The following is a 26320-nucleotide window of genomic DNA, read 5'->3' as shown; positions in this document are numbered from 1 at the left end:
CTGTAAATAGCTATCAAATCTCCTCTCTCTCTTCTTTGCTCTAGTGTCTGTAATTTAAGTTTTTGTAGTCTCTCTTCATATGATAGTTTTGAGAGTGTTGGTGCCAATTTTGTAATTGCTCTTTGTATTCTTTCAAGTTTTTTTTTATACATTTTTTTGTACTTGGTGACCATATCGTTGCTGCATATTCTAATCTTGGTCTTATCAGGGTGATTAGGATTTTCCTCACCATTTCTTCATCCAGGTATGTAAATACCACTTTGATTGTTCTTATTAAATTATAAGTTTCTCCAAAATATTTCTTATATGTTTCTCAGGGGACATATTATTCATAACAATGACTCCCAGGTCCTTCTCATTTTCTACTTTCTTTATTTCTTCTTCTCCCAAAAATTTATATGATCCCACTATTCTTTTTTTGCTTCTTCCAAATTCCATTATACTACACTTTTTTGTATTGAACTCCATCTCCCACTTCCTACTCCATTCTTGTACTTTATTTAGATCTCTCTGTAGTGATTCACAATCTTCTTCAGTTTTCACTCTTTTCAGTAGTTTTGCATCATCTGCAAAGAAGCTCATATAGCTTTCAATTCCTTCATCCATATCATTAATATATATAGCAAACATTATTGGGGCCAGAACTGTTCCCTGCGGGACACCGCTTATTACTTCATTCCATTTTGAGTGCTGGTCTCTTATCACTACTCTCATTTGTCTTTCTTGCAAAAAGTCTTCCATCCAATTTAGCAATTTACCTTGTATTCCTCCTTCATATTCTAATTTCTTAAGCAACTTCTTATGTGGTACTTTGTCAAAAGCTTTTTTTAGGTCTAGAAATGCACAATCAGCCCATCCATCTCTTTCTTGTATTATATCTATTAGCCTTGAATAGAAACATATTAAATTGGTGACGCATGATCGTCCTTGTCTGAATCCAAATTGCCTTGGATTTAGTACGTTGTTTTTTTCCAAGTATTTTACCCATCTACTTTTGATAATTCTTTCACAAATTTTTGCTATTGTACTTGTTAGAGAGACTGGTCTATAGTTGGTAGGTTCTTCTTTATTTCCTCCTTTATATATAGGTACTATATTTGCTTTTTTCCAATCTTCTGGAACTTTTCCTTCTTTTAAGGAACTGCTTATTATGCTATGTATTTTGTCTGCCAGTTCATTCCTGCATTCTTTCAGAATCCAGTTTGCTATTTCATCTGACCCATGCGATTTTCTGACATCAAAATTACCCAAGTGTGTCAATATTTCATTCTTTGTTACTTCTATTTCTTCCATAGGGGGGACTTTTTCTTTCCACTCAATCTCTTCAGGTTGTATATTTTCCCTTGTAAACACTGATTTAAAATGTTTGTTCATAATTTCTGCCATTTCCATTTCCTCAGTGTATTCAACTCCTCCTTGTCTTAATTTCTCCAAGTCTTGTTTGTTTTTCAGTTTATTGTTTACAAATCTGTAGAATAGTTTTGGTTGATCTTTACACTTTTCTATAACATCTTTTTCATATTTTCTTTTTTCCTCCCTGCACTTTTGTACATATTCATTTCTATAACCAGTATATATTTTCCATTTTTCAGGTCTTCTGTCTTTTTTCCATCTGGTCCAGGCTTTGTCTCTTTTGTCTTTTAACTCCCTACAACTTTTGTTGTACCAGCATTTTACATATTCTTTTTCTTGTTTTTGTCTTGGGACATACTTTTCCACTCCTTTTTTGTAAAGTTTTGTCAAAATATTCCATTTCTCTTCCACTGATGTTTCTTCTTTGTATATTTCTTCCCAGTTTTCTTGTTGGAAGAATTCTCTTATTTTATCAAAGTTTGTTTTTTCATACATCATTCTTCCTTTTCTATATTGTTCATTTCTTTTCATATATTTTTCTTCATTAAGTTCCAGTTCAATCAATATGTGGTCACTTTTACCTATTGGTGTTTTATATTCAATCTTGTCCACTATTCTAGGTTCAGATGTAATTATTAGGTCTAGCCTCGATGGTTCTTCTTCATTTCTATACCTAGTGTTCTCTTGTATCCATTGTGTCATTGAATGGTCAGTAATCATCTCAAGTAGAGCATTTCCCCATGAGTCATCACCACTCTTTACTGTCATTTCTTCCCAGCAGATTTCCTTGCAATTAAAGTCGCCCATCATAACTATTCTTCCTCCGTCTTCCATTATTTTAGTTAATGCTATCTTTGTGTCCTCTAACATACTTTTATGTTCACTCTCCTCCCATGAGGCTGTTTTCGGAGGCACATAATTGATCACAAATTTTCTGCTCTTCTTATCTCGGTCTTCCACTTCTATCATAATCATCTCTACTGTATTCTTTCCATATATGACACCTTTCACGTTTATATCCTTCTTAGTCAGGAACATAACTCCACCCCCTTGTTTTTTCTCTCTGTTTCTAATCCAATAATTGTATGCATCATGTCCTACACTGTTGGGTGGTAGTGGGCCTTTTAATTTTGTTTCTACAATTCCCATTATGTCCGGTTCTTTTTCTTTCAAATAATCATTCAGTTCATTCAATCCTGTTATCAATCCATCTATATTTGTGTAAGACGCTCTTAGTTTTCTGCCACTTCCATTGTGTTCTCTGTTTCCCTTATGTTTTTCTTTAGTATGTCGAACTGCTTTATTTTCATGTTCACTACTCTCCAATAGAATCTCTCTTTCTCTGACTCCGTTCTTTCCTCGTTTTTTGCCTTAGCTTCAAGTCTTTTCTGCTTTTCTGCCTCTCTTTCCTCCTTATTCATTTCTCTTTTTATCCATACCTTTTTATATTGATCATTTGTTGCTAGTTTCCCTGTTTTGGATAGAATTTTCTCTGCCGTTGTTTGTGACCTGAATTTAATCTTAATTGGTCTGGTCTTATCTGTACTATATTTTCCGAGTCTAAATTTTTCCTCAATTTCCTTTATAATTTCTGGTTCATCTTCCTGGACTATTTTTAATAAACTGCTTACTCTTTCATTTTCCTCCTTGATTCTTGCGGTTCTATCTGGGTTATGTTTCTCTTCCATTCCTAATATAATTATACATTTCTTTTTGTCAGCTAATTCTCTTACTATATTCTCCTTCTGTCTCATCACTTTAATAACTGAGTCTTCATTATGTTCTTTCAATTGCTGTTTGACTATGTCAGTGAATGAAACCTTATTCCCTTCTTGGGTTTTCTTCCAATTTTTAGCTTCTTTAGCTATTTTCTCTCTGTTTTCATTACTATTCTTCTTCAATTTCTCATTCTCCTCCTTTACATTTCCTAACTGTCTTTTTAGGTCCTCTATTTCTTCAGTTAAGTTTCTGTTAGCCTTCTCTAGTTGTTCCAACCTTTCAATTCTCTGGAAAATGGAGTCAACATTACCTAACTTACGTTCCAAGTCCCCGATCCCCTTACCACCCCTCCCCTCTAGTCTTATCCGTCGGGGGGGGGGGGTTGTGTCCCCCCCACCCTCTTTAAATCCCTGGAACATATTCTCGTCACTTTCTACTGTATTGCTCCTCTCTATACTTCTAATATGTACATTTTTATTAGTAATTTCATACTCACTCAATGTTTTTGTTTACCTTTCGCTTGTCTGTCTGGGCCAAGTTCTACTCCCTCATTTCCTTCCATTTCCCTCAGTAATCCCTCCCCTTTTCCTCTTTCCCTACTTTCCCACTAGTCCACGAGCAATCCCCCCCCCACCCTGCAAAAACACTAGGCACTTCTCTTTGCGTTGGGATCCACAGACTTCAGTTTTCTTCAGAACGTCATCCAAGCCGTCCATTCGCTGAAGTGTGTGTGTGTGCGTGCGTGTGCGTGCGTGTGTGTGTATTTACCTAGTTGTATTTTACGGGAAGGGGAGCTATGCTCGTGGTGTCCCGTCTTCATATCTCATTTTATCTAAACTATTCTTAAATTCATGTATTGTTTTTGCACACACTACTTTCTCATCTAACTTGTTCCAAATGTCTATTACTCTGCGGGGAAAGCTGTTCTTTTTCAGGTCTCTTCTATAACTGTCTTTCTTGATCTTCTTTCCGTGTCCTCTTGTATTTCCAGTATTCCATTTTATTAGATCCTCTCTATCAATAGTTTCTATGCCTTTCATGATTCTATAAATCGTTATCAAGTCTCCTATCTCTCTTCTTTGCTCTGATGTCTGTAGCTCAAGTTCTGTTAGTCTCTCTTCATATGATAGTTCTGAGAGTGTTGGTGCTAATTTTGTGATTGCTCTTTGTATTCTTTCAATTTTTGTTATACATTTTTTTGTACTTGGTGACCACATCGTTGCTGCATATTCCAATCTTGGTCTTATCAAAGTGACTAGTATTTTCTTCGCCATTTCTTCATCCAGGTATGTAAATGCCACTTTGATTGTTCTTATTGAATTATAAGTTTCTCCAAATAAATTGTTTATATGTTTCTCAGGGGGCATATTATTCATAATAATGACTCCCAGGTCCTTCTCATTTTCTACTTTTCTATTTCTTCTCCCAATTTATATGATCCCACTATTCTTTTTTTGCTTCTTCCAAATTCCATTATACTACACTTCTTGATATTGAATTCCAACTCCACTTCCTACTCCATCCCCATACTTTATTGAGATCACTCTGTAGCGATTCACAATCTTCTCTAGTGTTCACTTTTTTCAACAATTTTGCATCATCCGCAAAAAAAAAAAAAAAAGCTCATGTAACTTTCACTTTCTCCATCCATATCATTAATATATATAACAAGCATTATTAGGGCCAGAACTGTTCCTTGTGGAACTCCACTTATCACTTCATCCCAATTTGAGTGTTTGTCTCTTATCACCACTCTCATTTTTTTTTTCATACAAGAAGTCTTCCATCCACTTCAGTAGTTTATCCTGTATTCCTCCTGCAGTTTCTAATTTCTTAAGCAACTTCTTATGTGGTACCTTATCAAAAGCTTTTTTCAGGTCTAGAAATGCACAATCAGCCCATCCATCTCTTTCTTGTATTACATCTATTAGCCTTGAATAGAAACACATTAAGTTTGTGACGCATGATCGTCCTTGTCTGAATCCAAATTGCCTTGGATTTAGTACTTTTTTTTCAAATGCCTCACCCATCTAGTTTTGATCATTCTTTCACAAATTTTGGCTGTCGTACTTGTAAGAGAGACCGGTCTATAGTTAATAGGGTCTTCCTTGTTTCACCCTTTATATATTGTTACTATATTTGCTCTTTTCCAATCTTCTGAAACTTTTCCCTCTTTCAATGAACTGTTTATTAGGCTATGTATTTTGTCTGTTAGTTCATTCCTGCATTCTCTCAAAATCCAGTTTGCCATTTCATCTGGTCCATACGATTTTCTGGCATCGAGATTACTCAAGTGTTTCATTATTTCATTTCTTGATACTTCTATCTCTTTCATAGGGGGAACTTTCTCCTCCCATTCGAAATCTCTAGGTTGTATGTTCTCCCTTGTAAACACCGATTTAAAATGCTTATTCATGATTTCTGCCATTTCTATTTCCTCTGTGTATTCGACTCCTCCTTGTCGTAGTTTCTCTAATTCTTGTTTGCTTTTCACTTTGTTGTTTACAAATCTGTGATATAGTTTTTGTTTATCTTACATTTTTCTATGACATCTTTTTTGTATTTTCTCTTTCTTCTCTGCACACTTGTACATATTCATTTCTATAACTAGTATTTATTTTCCATTTTTCAGTTTTTTTTTCTTTTTTTTTTCCCATTTTATCCAAGCTTCATCCCTTTTGTCTTTTAACTCCCTACATCTTTTGTTGTACCAGCACTTTACATATCCTTTTTCTTGCTTTTGTCTTGGGACATACTTTTCCACTCCTTTATAAAAAAAAAATTGTCAAAATATTCCGTTTTTCTTCTACTGTTGTTTTCTCCTTGTGTATCCTTTCCCAGTCAGCTTTTTGAAAGAATTATCTTATTTTATAAAAAAAAAAAAAAAAAAAAAAAAAATCATATATCAATCTTCCCTTTCTATATTGTTTTTTATGTATTTTTCCTCGTTTAGTTCCAGTTCAACCAATATGTGGTCACTTTTACTTATTGGTGTTTTCTATTCGATCTTGTCCACTATTTCAGGTCCTGATGTGATTATTTAATTATTAGGTCCAGTCTCGATGGTTCTTCCTCATTTCTATACCTAGTATTCTCTTGTATCCATTGCGTCATTGTATGTTCTATAATCATATCAAGTAGCACATTTCCCCATAGGTCATCTCCACCCTTCACTGCCATCTCTTCCCAGCAGATTTCTTTACAATTAGTCCCCCATTATAACTATTCTTCCTCCATCTTCCATTATCTCATTTAGTGTTATCCTTGTGTCTTCTAACATATTTTTGTGTTCTTTCTCTTCCCACGAAGCCGTTTTAGGATACACATAATTTACTACAAACTTCCTCTTCTTTCCATCCTTATCTTCCACTTTCATCATAATCATCTCTACTCTATACTTTCCATATGTGACATTCCTCACATTTTTATCCTTCTTGGTCAGGAACATAATTCCACCCCCTTGTTTTACCTCTCTGTTTCTAATCCAACAATTATATGCACCATGTCCTACACTGTTGGGTGGCTGTGGACCTTTCAATTTTGTCTTTTCAATTCCCATTATGTCTGGTTCTTTTTCCTTCAGGTAATCTTTCAGTTCGTTCAAGCCTGTTATTAAGCCATCTATATTTGTGTGAGATACTTTTAATTTTCTGCTACTTCCATTGTGTTTTCTATTTCCCTTCTGTTTTTCTCTGCTATGAACCATTTCCTCACTTTCATATTCACTACTCTCCAATAGAATTTCTCCTTTTCTAACTCTGTTCTTTTCTCGTTTTTCCCTTAGCTTCTAGTCTTTTTGTTTTCTCTTCCTTTCTTTCCTCTTTATTCCTTTCTCTTTTTATCCAAACCTGTTTATAATGCTCACTGTCTGCTAGTTTCCCTGTTTTTGCTAAGATACTCTCTGCTGTTGTTTGTGACCTGAATTTAACCTTAATTGGTCTGGTCTTATCTGTATTGTATTTCCCTAGTCTATATATTTCTTCTATTTCTTTGTCTGTTTCTGGTTTATTTTCTTGAACTACTTCTAATATTTTATTTACTTTTTCCTTTTCTTCCTTTATTCTTGTAGTCCTATTTAGATTATATTTCTCTTCCATCCCTAAAATAATTATATATTTCTTTTTATCCGCTAAGTCTCTTACAATATTCTCCTTCTCCCTCATCACTTTAATAATTGTGTTCTTAGTTTGGTCTTTCATCTGCTGTTCCATTATATCTCTAAATTTTATTTTATTGTTCTCTTGTATTTTTTTCCGACCACTTACCTCTTTTGCTATGGACTCTTTATTCTCTTTAATTCCTCATTCTTTTCCTTTACTTCTCTTAGCTGTTTCTTTAATTCTTCCACCTCTTTAGTTAGGTTTTGATTCTCCCTCTTTAGTTCTTCCAGTTGATCAACTCTGAGTAATCAACTTTAATTGGTTAAACTTAACTTCTCAATTTTCATCCATTTCTTTTAGTTTCTCTTCTAGATTTACTAGTCGGGAGATGCTGTCATTTCCTTCCTCATTAAATCCATGGAAATTATTTTCTTCACATTCCATTGCGCTGCTCTTATCTATATTTCTAATCTTTACATTTTTGCTGATCCCTTCGTCTTCATTATCATCCGGTCGTCGTTTGTTTACATGGCGTCTGGCTCCCTGGACCCAGTCTTCCCCTTCCTCATTTCCTTCCATTTTCCTCAGTAATCCCTCCCCTTCTCCTCTTTCATCACCTTCCCACTACACCACGAGCTTTCCCCTTCCCTAAAAACACAACACAGGTACTTCCTTGTCGTTGTGATCCTCGAAATTCGTGGATAACTCCGGAGTCCGAACTTCGCTGCCACCTTGACCGACGTGTGTATGTGTGTGTGTGTGTTTACCTAGTATCTTACGGGAAGGGAGCTATGCTCGTGATGTCCCGTCTCTGTATCTCACAGTATCTAAACTGTTTTCAAATTTGTGTATGGTTTTTGCACACACTATTGTTTTGTGCAGTTTGTTCCATACATCCATCACTGTGGGAAAAGCTGTTCTTTTTCAGGTCTCATCTATAAGTTTCTTTCCATGTCCTCTTGTATTTCTCGTATTCCATTTCAGTAAGTCTTCTCTTTCAAGGATTTCCGTACCTCGCATAATTCTATAGATGGTCAACAAGTCTCCTCTTTCGTTTCTTTGTTCCAGGGTCGGTAACTAGTTTTGACAATCTCTCTTCATATGAGTTCTGAAAGTGTTGGGGCCATCTTCGTAGTTGCTCTTTGGATTCTTTCAATTTTCCCTATATTCTCTTTGGTACTGGATGACTATAGTGTGTGTATGTGTATTCACTATGGTCCTAGATCGCGTGTTGGACTCGTGATCGACAGTTATTAGCCTCCCGGATGAGAGCTCAGAGCTCGTATGACCGATCTATGGGGAATACTGTGACCTAATATACACACACATACCCAACTCCCCGCCCACGAGAGTTGGAGTGACGACTCGCAGCACAGCGATGCTGAAATTATTTCAGCCCTGGGCTGGATTCGACCCCGGATCGTCGTAGTGGCGGCCGGGAACTCTACCAACTGCGCCATTGAGTCGTGTGTGTATCTAGATCCAGAGTCGCGTGCGGGATTACAAGCCTCCCTTTTCCTCTCTCCCTCTGTGTATGTATTTACCTAGTTGTATTATACGGGAAGAGAGCTATTCTCGTAGTGACCCGTCTTTGTATCTTTCATCATCTAGTTTGTTCATAAATTCTTGTATAGTTTTTGCACACTGTTGCCTCGTTCAATTTCTTGTGTGTGTGTATGTGCATATTTACCTAGTTGTATTTTACAGGAAGAGGATACGTTCGTGGTATCCCGCCTTTGTATCTTGCAGTGTGTGTGATATGCGTGCGTTTGTATGATATTATTTGATCAAATTTTCTAATATAATATTTCTTTGAACTAGTGAATGAAAACATAAAGCAATATCATATCAATAAAGAAACATTTGCTCAAAAAGTGTTCTTGTTTACTAACAAAATCATTGCCAGACAACACCATTGTAATTAATGTCAGTAGTTACAGCCCGTCGTGTAAATAAAATGTGTTCTATAGGGAAAAGTAATAAACTGCATATCTAAGAACATTCTGAATTAATAACTAAGGTAAGAATTAAGTTTGGATATCAAGACTGTTTGGCCTACATTAATAATGTTTCTGTTTATTCTTTTATCTTATGGTATTAGTATTACAACTTGAACTTCGTCACACACCAGATGAGTAATCTACCATTGTGATTGTGATTGTGCAACATGGTTACATGTTGTATTAGTCTTACTGGGTGATGAATTCCCTTGAATGCGACCTTTGTGAAAACTGGTTCTTTCCAATAGGCATGTGTATGGGTATTACCAATCATCTAGTTAAATGGGATATGGAAATAGGTGGCAAAACTGTAGTTACATGCATTTAGATTTACCTAATTGAAGTATACTAATACAATACACTGTTACTGTACAGGAAACGAGCAACGCTGGTTGGATCCGGTCTCCTATTTTCTAATTTTCCTACATACGTAGACTCAAATTCATGTACAGTTCCAACTTAATCAATATCTTCTTTGATTTCAAATTATCATATTTAGATATGAACTCATGTAATGTTTGAGCTTGGGCTATATCATTTAAGTTATTCCATATATTTGTACATCTATACGGAAAATGCATTTCTTCACATCCTTTTGAGATGTGGTTTTTCTTAATTTACTTCCATGACCTCTTGAAGCCCTCCCATCTTTAATTAGGAGATTTCTTCTATGAGTGCAATCTATCCCCTTTACTGTGACCTGAACAATGTAATCATGTCACCTCATTCTCTTCGATCTTTCAATTTTGGCAGACTCATTAGCCTTTCAACATATGGTGTATCTACCAGGCTGGGGACCAGTTTGGTTGGTGGCCTTTGCATTCTCTCACTTGCTTATATCCTTCACTTTTTTATATAAAATTGTGCATTTGAGCAAAAATCGTCCTTGTTCGGGTTTTGCTGCTATTTAGTGAGTCGGACGGTATTCGTAGCTGTGGTGGGTAATTTTGCAGAGGCTAGAAACCCGACTTCTCTTTGATCAAATTACATGTTAATCACACATTTTAAAGAAAATATGTCAAATGATACAACCATATATATGGAATTGTGCATTTGAGCAAAAACTGACCTTGTTTGGGTTTTGTCGGTAATTAGTGAGACCGCCTTCACTCTGTGTGGGGATCATACTACTGACGCATAGTAAGTCATGCTACTCTGAATAGAAGCGGTTGTCCCAGGTCTCATTTGCAAGGATAATAAAATATGAAAGATAATGTATTCATACAGTATTCACATATATACTAGTATATGGAATATGCTCTCTGAATTCTATAGACAGCCATATCCAATGAGACATATTCTCCAGATATTACATCATGGGTGATTAATTGTTTCAAGACACATTGTGAGACTAAAACATGCTAGGAGTCTTTGTTTACATTATAAACCTGCAGAACTGGGACCTGGGATTGATGTAAATCTGCAATAACTTTGATTATAGGGGTTATGGCCTGGGGTTTGTCATCACTGTCTCCCCATCAACTGGGAGTATACTCTGGGAGTGCATCATTTGATTCACATGCCACTGTTAATCTCCAAGGTGACTCCTAGCAAGTTCACTCCTTTTTAGGCACCCTTCCCATTCCAGACAGGTCTTGACATGATTAGTTCACATGACCTAGCCATGACTTATATGGGCATCCTTTTTGTATCTGCCATCAAGGGTTATTTCCTGTAAAGATTGTCCCATGAGTTGTATTCACAAATTATTTTGGTAACAGGCCTTCAAAGTCTTAAATCATTTGCTGGTGTATAGAATAGTTTTTACAGAAATACTCTATGATCCATCTATGGCAAGTGGTACTCAAGACATCAAGGTATATAGATTTCAAGTTGTCATTCAGTACCCATATTTCAGCGCCACTTTAGTATGTGGCCTACCTTTTTGAAACTGGTTTAGTATGTGGCCTACCTTTTTGAAACTGGTTTAGTATGTGGCCTACCCTATTTGAACGTGTCCTACCTCAGGAAAAATTTGAAACAAACAACTATACTTTAAAAAATTTTTCATTTAAACCTAACCTAACCTGGCTTGACCTGACCATTACACTTCCTGTAGGACACCCTTTTCTCGTAAAAATAACGTTGCACTTTCATCATTGGCAGCAATTGTCAAATAAAATTCTCTGAGCAACATCTTTGAATGGGTAAGGTTAACTGAAAAGAAATATGAAAAAATATGAGATATAAACAAATGATTAGAATATAGCAACAAGTTTAAACTAGGAAGTTACACTTTAAAAAACAACATTAAAATGTAATGGTAAAATTTGAAAAACGTACCTCTGTTGAACAGTGATGACAAAGGAAACACAGACAGAGAACTGTTATTGCTTCACAATTACAAGCTATATATACTGCAAAGCTGGGTGTGTTCCTCGGTGCATTGAATAGTAGGCCACATACTAAACTAGAGAAAAAATTTCGTAGGCCACATACTAAAGCGGCACCCATATTTCTTAGTCACATAGCAAGACAGGAAACACAAGTGACTTAAAAGTTCAGATATTTATACTCTTCCTTAAATATTGTCACATCCATAAACTCTAGTTGAGCAAGTCACTAATACCACAGGCAATACCAATCCTTTGAAAATTTTTATAGGGAATAAGTGTACACCTAAAAAAGGTGTATATTGTGTATATATTCTCAACATTTTTGTCTGAACTATTTTTAACAGTGGCTGCTCATGTTAATTATAGACTTTTTTTTTTCCATTAAACAGGATGAATACAGCATCTCGAATGTGGAGATGGAGGAGGCTGGTTTCCTCATGGACACCTAGTATTCAAGGTTTTATGCATATTTCGCAAGAAACTTCCAATATCCCAATCAAAGGGAAAGGGATATTTGGGAAAAATTTGGTCGGTGTTCTTGCTGGCCTTGGTACTGGGTTATGTCTTGGACTTGCATACAAAGCCAGAATAGAAAATGGATCACCACTCTTTTTCAACATACCAGTACTTCATGCATCTAAAGGCTTTACAGTTGATGAAAACAATAATCCTGAGGGTATTGTTGAGCCTCCCAGCAGAAAACTGATTTATAACTTTATAGCAGATGTTGTGGAGGGCATATCAGATAGTGTTGTCTACATTGAAATAAAGTACATGCGCAGGTTGGTATTTATAAATGTGTATTTCTGTTTTTATTGAATAAGGATTAAAATGCAAAAAGTTGATAATATGAAGGAAGTGTTACAATTTATTGAGTGCAGTATGAATGTAGCAAATTGCGCTGGTGCTTTAATCAAGTGTTAAGTAAGTTTATTTGGCATTGAATCAATATACATGAAGTGCAGATAATGAAAAGAACACATAGTTCGAAATAACAATTACAATTGCCGAGGGTAACACAAAAAAGCATGTAAGCTTATTTTCATACTGAGTGTAGGTTATGTTGATCGGCTACCTAACTTGAAAGGGGGAAGAAGCCTCTTGGGAAATAGATAAATAGTTTGTTTGTATTACTAGGTGTTAAAATGGTGATTATAATTCTGATTAGTAGGTAGCAGAATAATATATTGCATTTTTATTTTGTCTCATATCATCACTGGAATAGTACCAGTAATCTTATTAATAGTAATAGTAACTGTTGCCTCAAATTTCATTGACTGTGAACTCCAGCCCTACAGTGGCAGGTAATGGTTATTGGGCTCTCATAGATCTCTCTGGAAAGAAATTCTGGATTGTTGTTTGTGTTGTATTAGTACAGTAGTAGCATGCTGGCCTTGTGTTCACAAGGTAAGCAGATCGATCCTTGCCTGGGCTCATGAGCTTAAGCTGTTTACTGGGAAGGTTACTGCCATTGCTGGGTACCACAGTGGGGTCTGCTTTTCAGAGGAGAGTCTTTGAGACTGATATCAGAACTGAAACCCGGCAACTTTAATAGTTTCTGTGTCATTGACTTGAATAGGAAAAAGGAAGTGGTTGCTGAGTGTCCATATGTAAAAATAGATAAATAAAGTGGAGAAAATATAATTGAGGTTGTGGTGTTGATGTACAGTACTACCTCTCATCAATGGAGTAAAGGGGAGTAACGGTGTCTGTTGATGTGAATAATCCGTTGATTTGGAGTGGTTTTTGGGTGGCATAGTGATTGCACAGCACCAAAAACACCGCAAACACAGCTAAGTAACGTCCGTTAATGAGAGGTAGTACTGTATCAGGTGTTAGGGAGATTATTATCGCTGACAATCTTCTTGCAAGACCAACACTTGCAGGTATTTGTCATTGGTCCCGTTCTACAAATGTTTACATATATACAATAATGAATGTCTATGATCTTTGCATTATACATTGTATCTGTCTCTTGATATAATGGAACCCTGACAGTGATGTATCTTGTAGGAGGGACTTTCATGGGAAACCAAAGACTGCATCAAATGGATCTGGATTCATCGTTGATCAGAGTGGTCTGATTCTCACTAATGCTCATGTTGTCTCCAACCGTCCACGATCAAGTAGTGTGGTGGTGAGTAGTGTTTTACTCAATGATTACAGATAAAGAATTCTGCAATCAATATTTGAAAAATTAAGTTGTATGTGTGATCAATAAATGGGTTAATCTTTTTAAATGATGTAGAATAGAATAAAAAAAAAGAAAAAGAATAATAATGATTGGGTGTATAAAACAAGACCAGTGATGAGTACCGTCAAGATGGACATCAGAGGAGAGGATTTATGTGACACCCATCTTCAAAATCAAGCAACACACTAACCTCTATCTGGAGGTGCAGACCCAAAGTGCTGACACTTAGTCTCTGTATTGGGACCAAGATTTGTCTATCAACCTGAATTGCATATCCTCCACCTCAACCACATTGCGTACTGACTGCTTCTTTCTCATAAAAAAAACCAAAGGCTACAAAGTAAGCCTCACTGATCCAAGCATTAATACAATAAACTAAAGGGTCTGTCGCCCTTCTAAGGGAGTGGCTGAGTCAAAGCAGACACCCACTTTATACAAATTATATAACTACTTTTTTGCTTAAGGAGATGCTGACAGCCACTGGCTACAAACTAGGTGGATGTTATTGTTGATTGACCCATCATTGATTAGATCTTTTTATCTCTTTACAGGTACGATTGCATGATGGGAGAGAGTTTACTGGAGTTGTGGAAGAAATTGATGCAATATCTGATCTTGCTCTTATTAGGATTAAATGTGTAAGTTGCCAGTGTGATTTGTCTTGTTGAGAAATGACATAAGGGAAAGAGCATAAAAGGACTAAAAGAATAGAGAAAAATGATGAAGGATTGCAGACATTGTACATGTGAACGATTTGTATTTTGTTGAAGATAAACAACACCTGTATCCTTTTGGCTAATACTGTGCTGAAGAGTTGGAATGAGGTAGTGAAAGGGATGATATAAGGAACGTAGCATCACCTATGACTCAGGCAGTGAGCTAGATGCACGGATGATCTGTCATCCATGAGGAGCCAAGATGAGAAGGAGAGAGGGAGGAATGGTGGGTGGGGATGAAATGGGTGGGAGTGGAATTATGCCTTTTGACTTTGGCTACCTCCCTTGTAATGGGGAAAGAGCCCTTGGTATATGTATGTATGTTTGTAGCAGTAAGGGTGGGATAGTTTATGTTAAACATGATCATGATTCTTCTTTGAGTGGAAATTAATCCCCAATCATTAAAAAATAAAATACTATGGTATGTGGGGATATCACTAAGGTCCCTGGAGTATTTATGGCACAAAACTTGTGCAGTTAATACCAGATGTAGAGTTCTATGTAAGTATGTAGGATTGTTATTGCCAATTTGGACATTCATTACATACCTTTTTCTAATTGTGACCATATCTAGATTTTTAGTCATAGAAAGGACATACTACACAAAGTCCCAGTGCTTCAAATAGTCCTTTTTGAAGAGGTACCATCCTCACCTTCAGAGGGTGAATTTTGTGATTCTAAACTGAATCAACAAAGGCCCTTTATCCTTATATGGAAGTGACCATGTTCAGGCACATATCCACATCATAAACAAATTAAACTCATTGAACTGATTCAACGTGTTTCACATTATCAGAATTATTTGCATAGAAATCCATCACCCATTTTCTTTCTTGAGATGGTCAAGAATATTTATTATTGTCTTTCCAGAGGGGCATTCCAAGGTTGAAATATGGCTTCCATTACTAGTTAATTTTTTTTACTAAGTTAAATGTGTGTAATGAATGCAAGTAGTAGTTTCTATTTTATTTATTTATTTATTTCTTTTTTTTCTTTCAGGAAAATCTTCCTGTGATGAAACTTGGTCAATCATCAGAACTTCGTCCTGGAGAGTTTGTAGTTGCTCTTGGATCACCATTGTCTCTCTCCAATACAATTACTATGGGAGTGGTGTCATCCATCAGTCGGGGTAGCAAAGAGCTTGGTTTACGGGGAAAAGACATCGAGTACATCCAAACTGATGCTGCAATCACAGTAAGGGGTCTAAGTAACCTTAATTCATTTGCAGCAGTCTACCACTGAAAACTTAACCTTTCGGTGACTTCAGTTGCCAGTTACCTTGGGGCTGCGGATTTCCTGCAAAAGGGACATGGGGCAACAGATTGTTTGTTTGATGATCTATTTGTATGAAAGGGGCAATTGCTGACAATTCTATTGAAATAAACACCGAATGTGAGGACGGGGTCTTCATTAGTACGACGTTTCACTTTTTATAGATTTTTCAACTACATGTACACAAAAAAGCTATAACAAGTGAAACATCGAACTGATAAAGGCTCCATCCTCATATAGTGTTTATTTCGATTGATGATCTATCTCTTCACAATATCTCATGAAAATTCGTAAATGGCAAAGGCCAGAACTTATGTATTGGACTGTTGTAGATGGACAGTAATATATAGTTTTTAAGTGTAGACATGTCTTTTGTCTGAGTATGATTGAAAGGCAGTGGACAAGGTTCAGGGATGACCCATCATCCAGCAGGTGCTAAGATAAGAGGGAGGGTGGAGGGGTGTGGAGTGTATTCAGGGATGGAATGGGTGGGAATGATTTTATGCCTTTTCCCTTTTGGCTACCTCCCTTGTAAGGGGGAAAAAGCCTTGGTATATGTATGTATGATTGAAAGGCAGTTTAGTATGTATGACTTGACTCGGCTAACCCTGTTATAGGGCGAAAAGTGTCTGGTTATATAGTGATAAACATCATAGAAAGAAGAATAGACTTACTATTGATGGGAAGAGTCTGTGTATGCAGATAATATAAATCTGTTGTTTAGTTATGTAGAAGCAGACTGATACTAATACAACGTGGACACCAGTCCAATATTTCCTCCCAGAGAGATCTATAGGAGGAGATAAGGACTGTTGTTGGCTGTTTTTCCAGTAGGTAAAACTTGAAAGTCACAGACACTTCAGGTGACCTATGAGCTAATTGGGTGGCTCTAGCCAGATTTCATCATGTCTTGGGTTTGTGTCAAACAAGATCCAGGGTAATGGGTTGATGGGTTGTTTAGAAATTGAAGGAATAGTTGTAAGAGAAAAACTGACTAATTATCCTTATTTCTTGAAACAGTTTGGCAACTCAGGAGGACCTTTAGTAAATCTTGACGGTGAAGTGATTGGCATCAACTCTATGACCGTGACTTCTGGCATCTCATTTGCTATCCCTGTTGACCATGCAAAGAAGTTCATGAGTAAAGCAGAAAGGAAAAAGGCTTTGATGGGTAAATATGCTCTTTTTACGGGGAATGTGTTTAACGGATTTGATTGTTTATGAAATGTTTGGTGACTGAGTGGGTGACCCTGAGAGACAGAGAAGGGAGGGGCTTTAAATGGGCTTGAATATGTAGTGAGTGGATGCGGGCTATGATGCAGCAGAAAGAAATGCACAGAATGTTTTTGAGGTGAGGTTTTGTGGAAATTCCTGAATTGGCTGAATAATGTGCTCTCAATATTTTAAGGAATTTAGTGGCACCCCCAATGGGTCAGACTTATGCAGTTCTCTTTCATGTTTGGAAATGGATCGGCACTCAGAGAGGAATGCTAGGCCACTCTTTAATGTTACCATCTCTTGCTTCTGCTGTTCTTGGATCTCTCCTCTACCAATCCTAGGACACTTTCTCTCATGTTCTTGTGGTGGTGAGATAAGAATGCCTCCACCATTTTAACCCCTTCGATACAATGACGCCTACGTAGACGTCATGAGGAGCAAGTGAGTACGCGAGGATGCCGATATCGGCGCCTTGATTATATATATTGTAGTTGTACCTGCGTGATCCCCATACTCTGTAAACTGGTATCATCATATTTTCTATGGTTATCAAAATTTACGGGTGAAAGAGAACGAGCAATACCACTACAGCGGTAACTTTATTTTTTATAATGCGAGTATTATGACGCAACATCGCACGTCTGGCAGCTAATGCTGCCCGCGAGATTTTGGCCCATAGTGAAGGGGTTGAATTTATTCAACTCTAAATAACTAAGAGGAGATTGTATGAAGGAGTGATTTACCAACAGCACTGTATGGGTCAGAAACATGGAACATAAGAGAGGAGGAGTTTGAATGTGTTTGAGATGAGGTGCCTGAGAAGTGTGATAGGGATTACAAGGCTGGATAGAGTGAGAAATGAGGAGGTGAGGAGGAGAATGGGGGTGGAAAGGGAGTTGGGAGATAGGATTGATGAAAGAGTATTGGAATGGTTTGGACACATGGAAAGAATGAGTGAAGAAAGATTAATAAAAGTGGTATGGAAGGCAGAGGGGGAAGGAGTGAACATGAGGGGGTGACCTAGGATGAGATGGATGGATGGGGTAAAAGGGGCACTGGGAAAGAGGGGAATGTCTGTTGAGGAAGGATGGGAGAAGACATAAGATAGTGGTGAATGGAGAATGGTTGTGTATGAATGATGCTGTGATGCATAAGAGGGAATGGGTGGGGGATGGGGTTGAGGGAGTATGTGTGAGAAGTAAATTGACACAGCCCGAAGGGATTTCTCTCCATCTCCTCCTTTTCTTCATGAGGGGACAAAGAGGGAGGGGTCGTCGATTTAATGAAGAGGCCTTGCTGTGGATGTGCTGTGTGTTGCGACACTGCTTCTGACCCAGAGCAGTGGGTAAGATGCAGGGATAACCCATCATCCAGGAGATGCCAAGATATGAGGGAGGGAAGGGGGTGGATTGGAGTGGAGAATGTTGGGGATGGAATGGGTGGGAATGGTTTTTATGCTTTTTTTTTTTTTTTTTTTCTACCTTATCCAGGAGGTGCCAAGTGGAGGGGAGCAGAGTGTATGAGGGATGGAGTGGGTGGGAATGGTTTTTATGCCTTTTTCTTTTTGGCCACCTCCCTTGTAAGGGGGAAAAAGCCTTTGGTATATGTATGTACCTCCCTTGTAAGGGGGAAAAAGCCTTTGGTATATGTATGTATGCTAAATATATTTTTCACCAACAGGTAAATACACTCAAGCAGCCCCACAAGTACGGTATCGTTACTTAGGGCTAACTATGCTCACTCTCACACCTGACATTATCTTGGAGTTGCAAAGTCGAGGAGTCAATGGCCGCCCTCCTATTCCATCATCCGTTACTCATGGCATCATTGTATGGAAAGTTGTAGTTGGGTCACCTGCATACCAGTAAGTATATTGTATTTGGTCATAGGACTTGGTCAAGGTTCTCTATCATCTTTGACTATTTTTCCCAATTTTTTTCACACAAGGTGAGCTGACAACCTATGACTGCCTCCCATCTCTCCTTCCTCCTCCTCCTTCCTTCCTTCCTTCTCCTCTCCAAATGGGATGTTGACTACAAAAGTTTTCTATCTTTATACCAAGAGCTTTTTCCCCCTTACAAGGGAGGTAGCCAAATCAGAAGCATGTTCCTATTCCCACCCATTTCACTCCCTTCCACCACCCATTCTCATCTCAGCTCCTCTTGGATGACAGGTCATCCCTACATCCACCAACTCCGAATGCAGGGATTTAGAGGCTTTAGTGACATCCCCTCAGACTAAAGTCACACATCATCAGATACTAATCTCAAAAAACGAATCCTGATCCCTTTTAACTTAAACAATCCTTCCATTCAATTACCCTTCTTGATTGTCCTTTACCACTTCCATGCCTCCACCTCTTTGGTACAATATTGTCCGTAAGAATGAAAGTGCTGGTTATTGCTGACATCACACTAAAGACTCCTCCATCTGGTAGTAGATTACATAGAAAAAGGTCCACATTAATACAAAACAGACAACAGCACCAACTTTTCTTCCTATAGAACTCTGTGGGTGTACCCAAGGACTTTTGCCAGTAACTGTGAGACTTTGGGTTTCCAGTTAGTGAAACTCGAGGCAACAGTTATTATTATAAAATTTAGTATAATTTCAAATAACTTTTAAGCTTCGTTTTGTAGTGTAGGTGTATATACATATACCAAAGGCTCCTGTCCCCCTTATAAGGGAGGTAGCCAAAAATCAAAGGCACAAAAACCACTCCCACCCATTCCATCCCTAATACACTCCACTCCTATCCACCCTCTTCCCTCCCTCTTATCATGGTACCTTTTGGATGATGGGCCATCCCTGCATCTTGTCCATTGTCCTGGGTCAGAAACAGTGTACATGCATTTAATGATATATACATATTTTTCTCCACAGAATAATCTGTGTTGAAGATTCTTGAAGTTGAACCTTGTGTTATAATTTGTTTCTCTTTTCTCAGTTCCGGCGTACAACCTGGAGATGTTGTTACCCACATCAATGGCCATAAGATCACATCAGCTCGTGATGTCTACAAACTTCTTGAAAGTGAAGGAGATCTGCAGTTAATAGTTGTACGAGGAGGACAAAATTATAGTGTAACTGTTACTCCTGAAGAATAATGGTAACAATCTCTTATGGTAAATTTGAAATGTCACCACATAGTGTAACTGTTACCCCTGAAGAATAATGATAACAATTTCTTGGGATGAATTTGAAATGTCTTGTATGTGTAACTGTTACTCCTGAAGAATAAGAGCAATAATCTCTTGTGATAAAGTTAAAAGGTTGCCACATAGATTTGATAAGATATGATAACAGAAGGGGCTGACATAATTCATGTAGGTGCTTTGACTCTTTGTAAGGTGTGTAAGTACAAAAAATAGTGATGATGATGATGATTTGGATTAATATAATAAACCCACCCCTAGTAAAAGTATAATTTCTTGTTATGATAATTCAAGAAGATACCATGTTAAGACATTGAGGTTGTACAAAATCCTTGTAACAATTTGTATTATGATTTTGTGTATACAAGATTTGCATTGGATAGGAAACATTTCAACATACAGTGGATATGGAAATATATTCATGTGTGTTTGTGTATAATTTTTTTTATGTGAAAAGACAATGTACAGTGTTAGCCTTGGCATCTCATGCAGTTTAGGTTGATCAATAGAACTGGGAAACAGCTTTAATTTTCTTCCATATAAACCATGGGGACTAGGGTTTCAATCTAGTGTAGCCAAAATGCTTTTTTTTTTTTTTTCAGAGCCATTACCGACATGAACAGACCACCAGTCATAATGTGGGTATAAATTTGGAATTTTGCATGTAACCACAAAGGAAATCGAAAAGAAAAGGAAATTCCCAAGCGCTTTCGTATTACACTCATACCTCGATTTAACGGACCTCGCTTTAACGGATTTTGGATACAACGGACAAAATCTGTAGCTTCCGGAGCGACCGGACGCGGTCCGATGTTTCCGCAGTTGACCGCCAGATGACCTATGGTCGCTTTGTTTACAACTGTGCCGGAACACGTGGAGCTGTTTGGTCCGTGTTTTTCGACCTTTTTGGCCCTGTTTTGTGTGTTGTTTGTGAAATAATTCAACAGTTTTTTTAACCATGGCACCTGTACATCCTGTAGAAAAGAGGAAAAGAGTCAATTTAACAGTATCACAGAAGCTTGTGTTGATTAAAAAGTTGGAAAGTGGAGTGTCGGTGAAGCAGGTGTGTGATGAATATCCACTTCACTCCGGGCCAAAATCTCGCGGGCAGCATTAGCTGCCAGACGTACGATGTTGCGTCATAATACTCGCATCATAAAAAATAGTCACCGCTTATATCGATCGTTCTCTTTCACACGTGAATTTTTATAACCATAGAAAATGTGATGAAGACAGTTTAGAGAGTATGTCATTACGCAGGGGCAACTACAATAAATATAATCAAGACGCCGATATGGCAGCCTCGCGTATCCACTTGCTCCTCATGCCGCCTACGTAGGCGGCACCGTATGGAAGAGGATATGGAGTAAAGAAACAAACTGTGTCTGATATTCGTAAACAAAAGGAACAACTTACCCAATATTCGCTGAAGTATTCGGTTGATGAAAATTTTGGACTTGGTACACTTGGGGTGAAAATTTTGGTTATTTACACTAACAGATTGGATAGTGTGCTTAAGTAAAAGTACCGTACTGTATTCATTCCTCATTTTTTCGTAATGTAATCATTGAAATACAGTAGTATCGGAAACTTCGGACAATTGGGTATATCGGACCGGTGTTCCCCCCTTTTAGTCCGTTAAATCGAGGCATGAGTGTATTCACATCTTCAGGGGTACAAAAAAAAATAGATGTAAAATAAGGCTTATAAGACAAGAAACTAAATATTTGGAAAGGAACTGGTAATGCACAAAAGTTCCTTTCTAAGTGTTTAGTCTTTTGTCTTATAAACTTTATTGTACATCCATTTTCTTTTGTATTCCCCTGAAGATATGAATAACATGAAAACGCTTGGGAATTTCTGTTTCTTTCTGAATTTGTTTGTGGTTACCTGTAAGAATTTTTTTTTTTTTTTTATCACGTGTGTTTTTAGTGATCGTTCTGCAATAGATTTGGATACGTATAGATCAAAAATAGAAGAAAGGAGGAGGAACTGAGAACCAAAATTAGAAGAATAGATCACAGTCAGTGTGGATTGCTACTCAGTATTATTAATAGAATGTAGGCCATTTAAAGTAGTAGATTCCAAATTTGTGGCTGCAAATCAAAGAAAGGTCATAATGCCGTTTCTAAGGAGACATGGTTCTACTCATAGAAGAATACTAAGCCTCGTAAATGATCTCAGCTGTTCTTAAATATCCTCTGTACCACTCCTTGGATGACCTCTTTTCTCAGGCTTCTCTGATAGGGGATAAGAATGCTGCCACTATATTCCATCCATTTTATAAAAAGTGACTGAGGTTAAGTAAGGGGACTGGGGATCTCTGTATTTCTCTCCTGTGTAGAGTCAGATTCTTTGACCCAGCCGCTCAGGAAATATTCAGCCACCTATCTCATTCTCTGTACTAACTTGTGACATAGAAATAGCCCCACACTCATAACATAGATAGCAGTGCAGTGCTGCTCTTTGGAAAGATCAATGGTAGAATCCAGAATCCAGGACAAGAATAATTGTGTGATCCACATTTCTTCTGCATACATACTCATTTTATTTCTGTACTGCCTCAGAAGATGAATTTGCCACTTAAAGGGTTTTCTAGTGGATAACAACAGTGAATTGCATTCAACTAAGTGGAATTTCTTCCAGATTTATCATTCCATGCAGCCCATCCAGTTCATCCATAGATCTCGTACCCATCAGCCTCTCTCCATGTTTGCTCAACACATTCATTATCCAAACAGTGTGTACACATTCATTATCCAAACAGTGTGTACACATTCATATCCCCAAGTACTGAGCAGATGCCAATCCTTGACTTGTGTTCAACCGTCTCATTTACACCAGAAAATGAGAATGTATCCAGTACTTACCAATGTTACCAGAGCTCTTTCACCATCTCAGGGTAGTTATTAAAGGTTCTTTTTCTTCACTGCATCCAGAATTGGAATGGACACTTATTCACCTCCTTATAAGGGGCAAAGGGCATTTTGGTATATGTATGTTGACCCAGGGCAGTGGGTGAGATGCAGGGATGACCCATCATCCAGGAGGAGCCAAGATAAGAGGGAGGGAGGGTGTTGGATGGGAGTGGAGTATGTGGGGATGAAATGGGTGTGAGTGAATTTTATGCCTTTGTTTTTAGGCTACTTCCCTTGTAAGGGGGAAAGAGCCTTTGGTAAATGCATGTTGATATTGTGCATTATTACCAGAAGAGTTAAGACTGTTAGTGGAAAAGAAGAATCATGGTTAGCAAATATACTTTTAGTATCCATTGTTTCCTCTCAGTATAACCCGAGGGCATCCAGGTCCAGATTTATCAACAGGTATAGTAGGCCATTGGCCTATGGTCCATGTTTAAGTGGGGGCCTACTGAAACTGTTATGCAGGAATGTTGGAAAAATATATATATAAAATTAGGTAGACATTAAAATGCAATAAGCATTTTTTCTGTAAAAAGTAACCATACTTTCTTAAATTAAATTTTAGATTACATTGAAATATATACATATATATATATATATATTGGATACTGAAACATGCCATATTTCTATAAATTTGGGGACCCACCTATGAGTTTGGGATGCCCACAAGTGGATCTAGCCAGTGGACCATCAGTTGTAGGTGATGAGGTAGCAGTTCGTTTCCCCTCAGCCTACATTTGAAACCAGCTGCAAGATCCTGCTTCCCTCTTCATAGGCAAGAGTTTGGACAGAGAGAGGTGCAAGACCCCAAAATGGGATTCATAATGGGCGAGGAAAACTGAACCTGGAGGGTAGGGATGGAGTTAGGGAGGGAAGGATTAAGTGTATGTGTGTGATTAAGCATGGTCTTGGATCATGTGTTGGACTCGTGATCAATAACTATTACCCTCCCAGATGAGAGCTCAGAGCTCATATATGCTTGATGTATGGGTAATGCTGTGACCTTACACACACACACATTCCCAGCTCCTTGCCCACAAGAGTTAGAGTGCCGGCTTGCAGTGAAGTGATTCTGAAGTTATTTCAGCCCTAGGAGGAAATCGAATGCAGACTGGATTAGCGGTTGTGAATGATACCATTGTGCCATCAAGCTGTGTGTGTTTATTTGTGTATGTTTGTATGCATGTATTGTTTTTGCATATGTAAAATGTTGTATATTGCATTGGCATGGAAGATTATGTACTTACTTATTTGCAGTTTACATGACTGAACCACACTCTTGGTGTACTCTGTCTCTTGTGATTCCTGTAGTATGACAAACATCAAATTGAGAACTCTTAAGTTCAGAGAGTATCTTATTTGTCCAAAGGCACATCATCGTGTGTGTCAGGTGAAGGTGACTTGTGAGTCAAGTGTGTTTGGAGTAGGTTACGTGTATGTTTTTGTGTCCGCATGTGTGGAAGAATAACTGGAGGACATGAAAAATAGATAGTAAAATAAGGCAAATTGTTTGAAAGTTGTTAAGAAGAAGTTTTTGATGTAGGTGCATTTATTTGTGGAAAAACATGGAAGAAGTAGTTCACTTCGTACAAACATTTAAAACCAAATCTGACCAATGCAAGTACAGTACTACCTCTCATTAACAGACGTTAATTAGCTGTGTTTGCTGTGTTTTCAGTGTTTTTGGTGCCGTATTTTAGTGCCGTGCAATCACTATGCCACCCAAAAACCACTCCATATCAACAAATTATTCACATCAACGGACACCGTTACCCTCTTGTAGTCCGTTAATGAGAGGTAGTACTGTACTGAGATGGAGACCCAAGAGCATAGCTCTCGTCCTGTTTATTATATTATACCAAAAGCTCTTTCCTCCATATAAGAAGGAGGCAAAGTCAAAGCACGCACACCCACCTCATACACATTAATACCCACTTAACAGTTCTCCCATTTCAGCATTTCATGAATCAAGGGTCATCTCTGTCCCCTGCCACAGTTTTGAAATGTCTGTGTTTATAAAATACTAATTCAGTATTTCATGAATCAGGGTCATCTCTGTCTTCTGCCACAGTTTTGAAATGTCAGTGTTTATAAATACTAAACAAGCACATCTTAGTCATACAATAAGAAAGAATGGCATCTTATAAAGGATTCAGTACCTTGTGGTAGGGAACAATACACTGTTCCTGTGTATGTCATAAGAAATTGCTAAATAGGGTGGGATGAAAGAATTAGGTATCCCAATTTTTTTTATATACATGATTTTTTTTTTACAAAGTTGAGGCATAAAGTAGCTTTGAATCTATGTACATGTATGCAAATATTTGTTATAAAGAAAGTAAGTATGAAGTTTTATATGAATTACAGGATAACTTGAGATCTGAAACAGTGAAATAAGTTCAGTATTATATAGTGTTTTGGTGTAAAAAAGTAATTATGAAAGTTGTATGAATTTATAAAGGATTTAGGAGAACATACTGACAGGAGCCTGATAAGGTCAAATACAAACAAAATGTAAATTAAATTAACAAGGCAAGTAAACAAATATTATTTAAATGATTATCCAATATGCTGTAATGTGTGCTACTCGGTCAAAGGTCAATTGACGTTTTCATGCAGACCAGTCGCCAATTTAACCCATAAGTCACTCAGAGTCTGCCAACTGGAATAGTTTGTTTACTTAATTGTTTGTATACTTGTTCACTCATTTTACTTAACTTTTGTAAAATGTTAATTGTAGTGATAGATAACAGAAAATGGGTGATCTCTATGTTTTAGTCTTGAAACTGTGATACAACTAATTTGTGATTCTTTCCCCATTACATGAATCTTTTGTAAGTAACATCTGTTTCTACTGAATAACAGATCTGCAGAAATAGAAAACAAAGCAAATTAAGCGTAGTGTAATATTTGCTCATCCACCATATTTGGCCTTGAAATCATTGAGATCAGAAGTATAAATTGTGATTAAAATATAAATTGTTATTTCATTTACAGTAAGCATTATTCATTAGCCATGACATCATTATAATGTAAAAATAAAATAAATAAAAATTTTCATTAGCATTATTTTCAGTCTAGATCAGGGTTCTTAACCTTTTTTCTCTAATTCCCCACTTTTTAGTGAGCCAACTCTCCATTTCCCACCACAGCATCGGTCTTTGACAAATTCGATTTTAACCCATGCAGTATTTAGTTACTAAACACTGCATGGGTTAAAATTGAATTTGTATATTTACAAATTCACGAAATGTGACAAGAAGAAGACACCAGAAACAAACCGGTCATTCCCCACAGGTTAAGAACCACTGGTCTAGATGTTACAAATGAAGGTGA

The 26320-nt window shown here is 37.4% G+C and overlaps 1 protein-coding gene across 1 annotated transcript; it reads left to right on the top strand.

The window, feature by feature from the left end:
* Positions 1–8950: 8950 nt before the first annotated feature.
* LOC143035912 (serine protease HTRA2, mitochondrial-like) lies at positions 8951–26040 on the top strand. The gene is made up of 8 exons (XM_076203116.1): positions 8951–9192; positions 11898–12290; positions 13522–13645; positions 14254–14340; positions 15418–15612; positions 16711–16861; positions 18589–18772; positions 19856–26040. Exons 2-8 carry the CDS (start codon positions 11899–11901, stop codon positions 20013–20015), a joined length of 1293 nt encoding a protein of 430 aa, XP_076059231.1. The 5' UTR covers positions 8951–9192; position 11898; the 3' UTR covers positions 20016–26040.
* The last annotated feature ends 280 nt before the right edge of the window (positions 26041–26320 follow it).

Source organism: Oratosquilla oratoria, chromosome 19 (assembly GCF_046742065.1).
Source record: "Oratosquilla oratoria isolate Oo_2021 chromosome 19, ASM4674206v1, whole genome shotgun sequence".
Lineage (NCBI taxonomy): Eukaryota > Metazoa > Arthropoda > Malacostraca > Stomatopoda > Squillidae > Oratosquilla > Oratosquilla oratoria.
The sequence above is the reverse complement of the archived record's forward strand: the minus strand, read 5'-3'. Positions and strand labels throughout refer to the sequence as shown.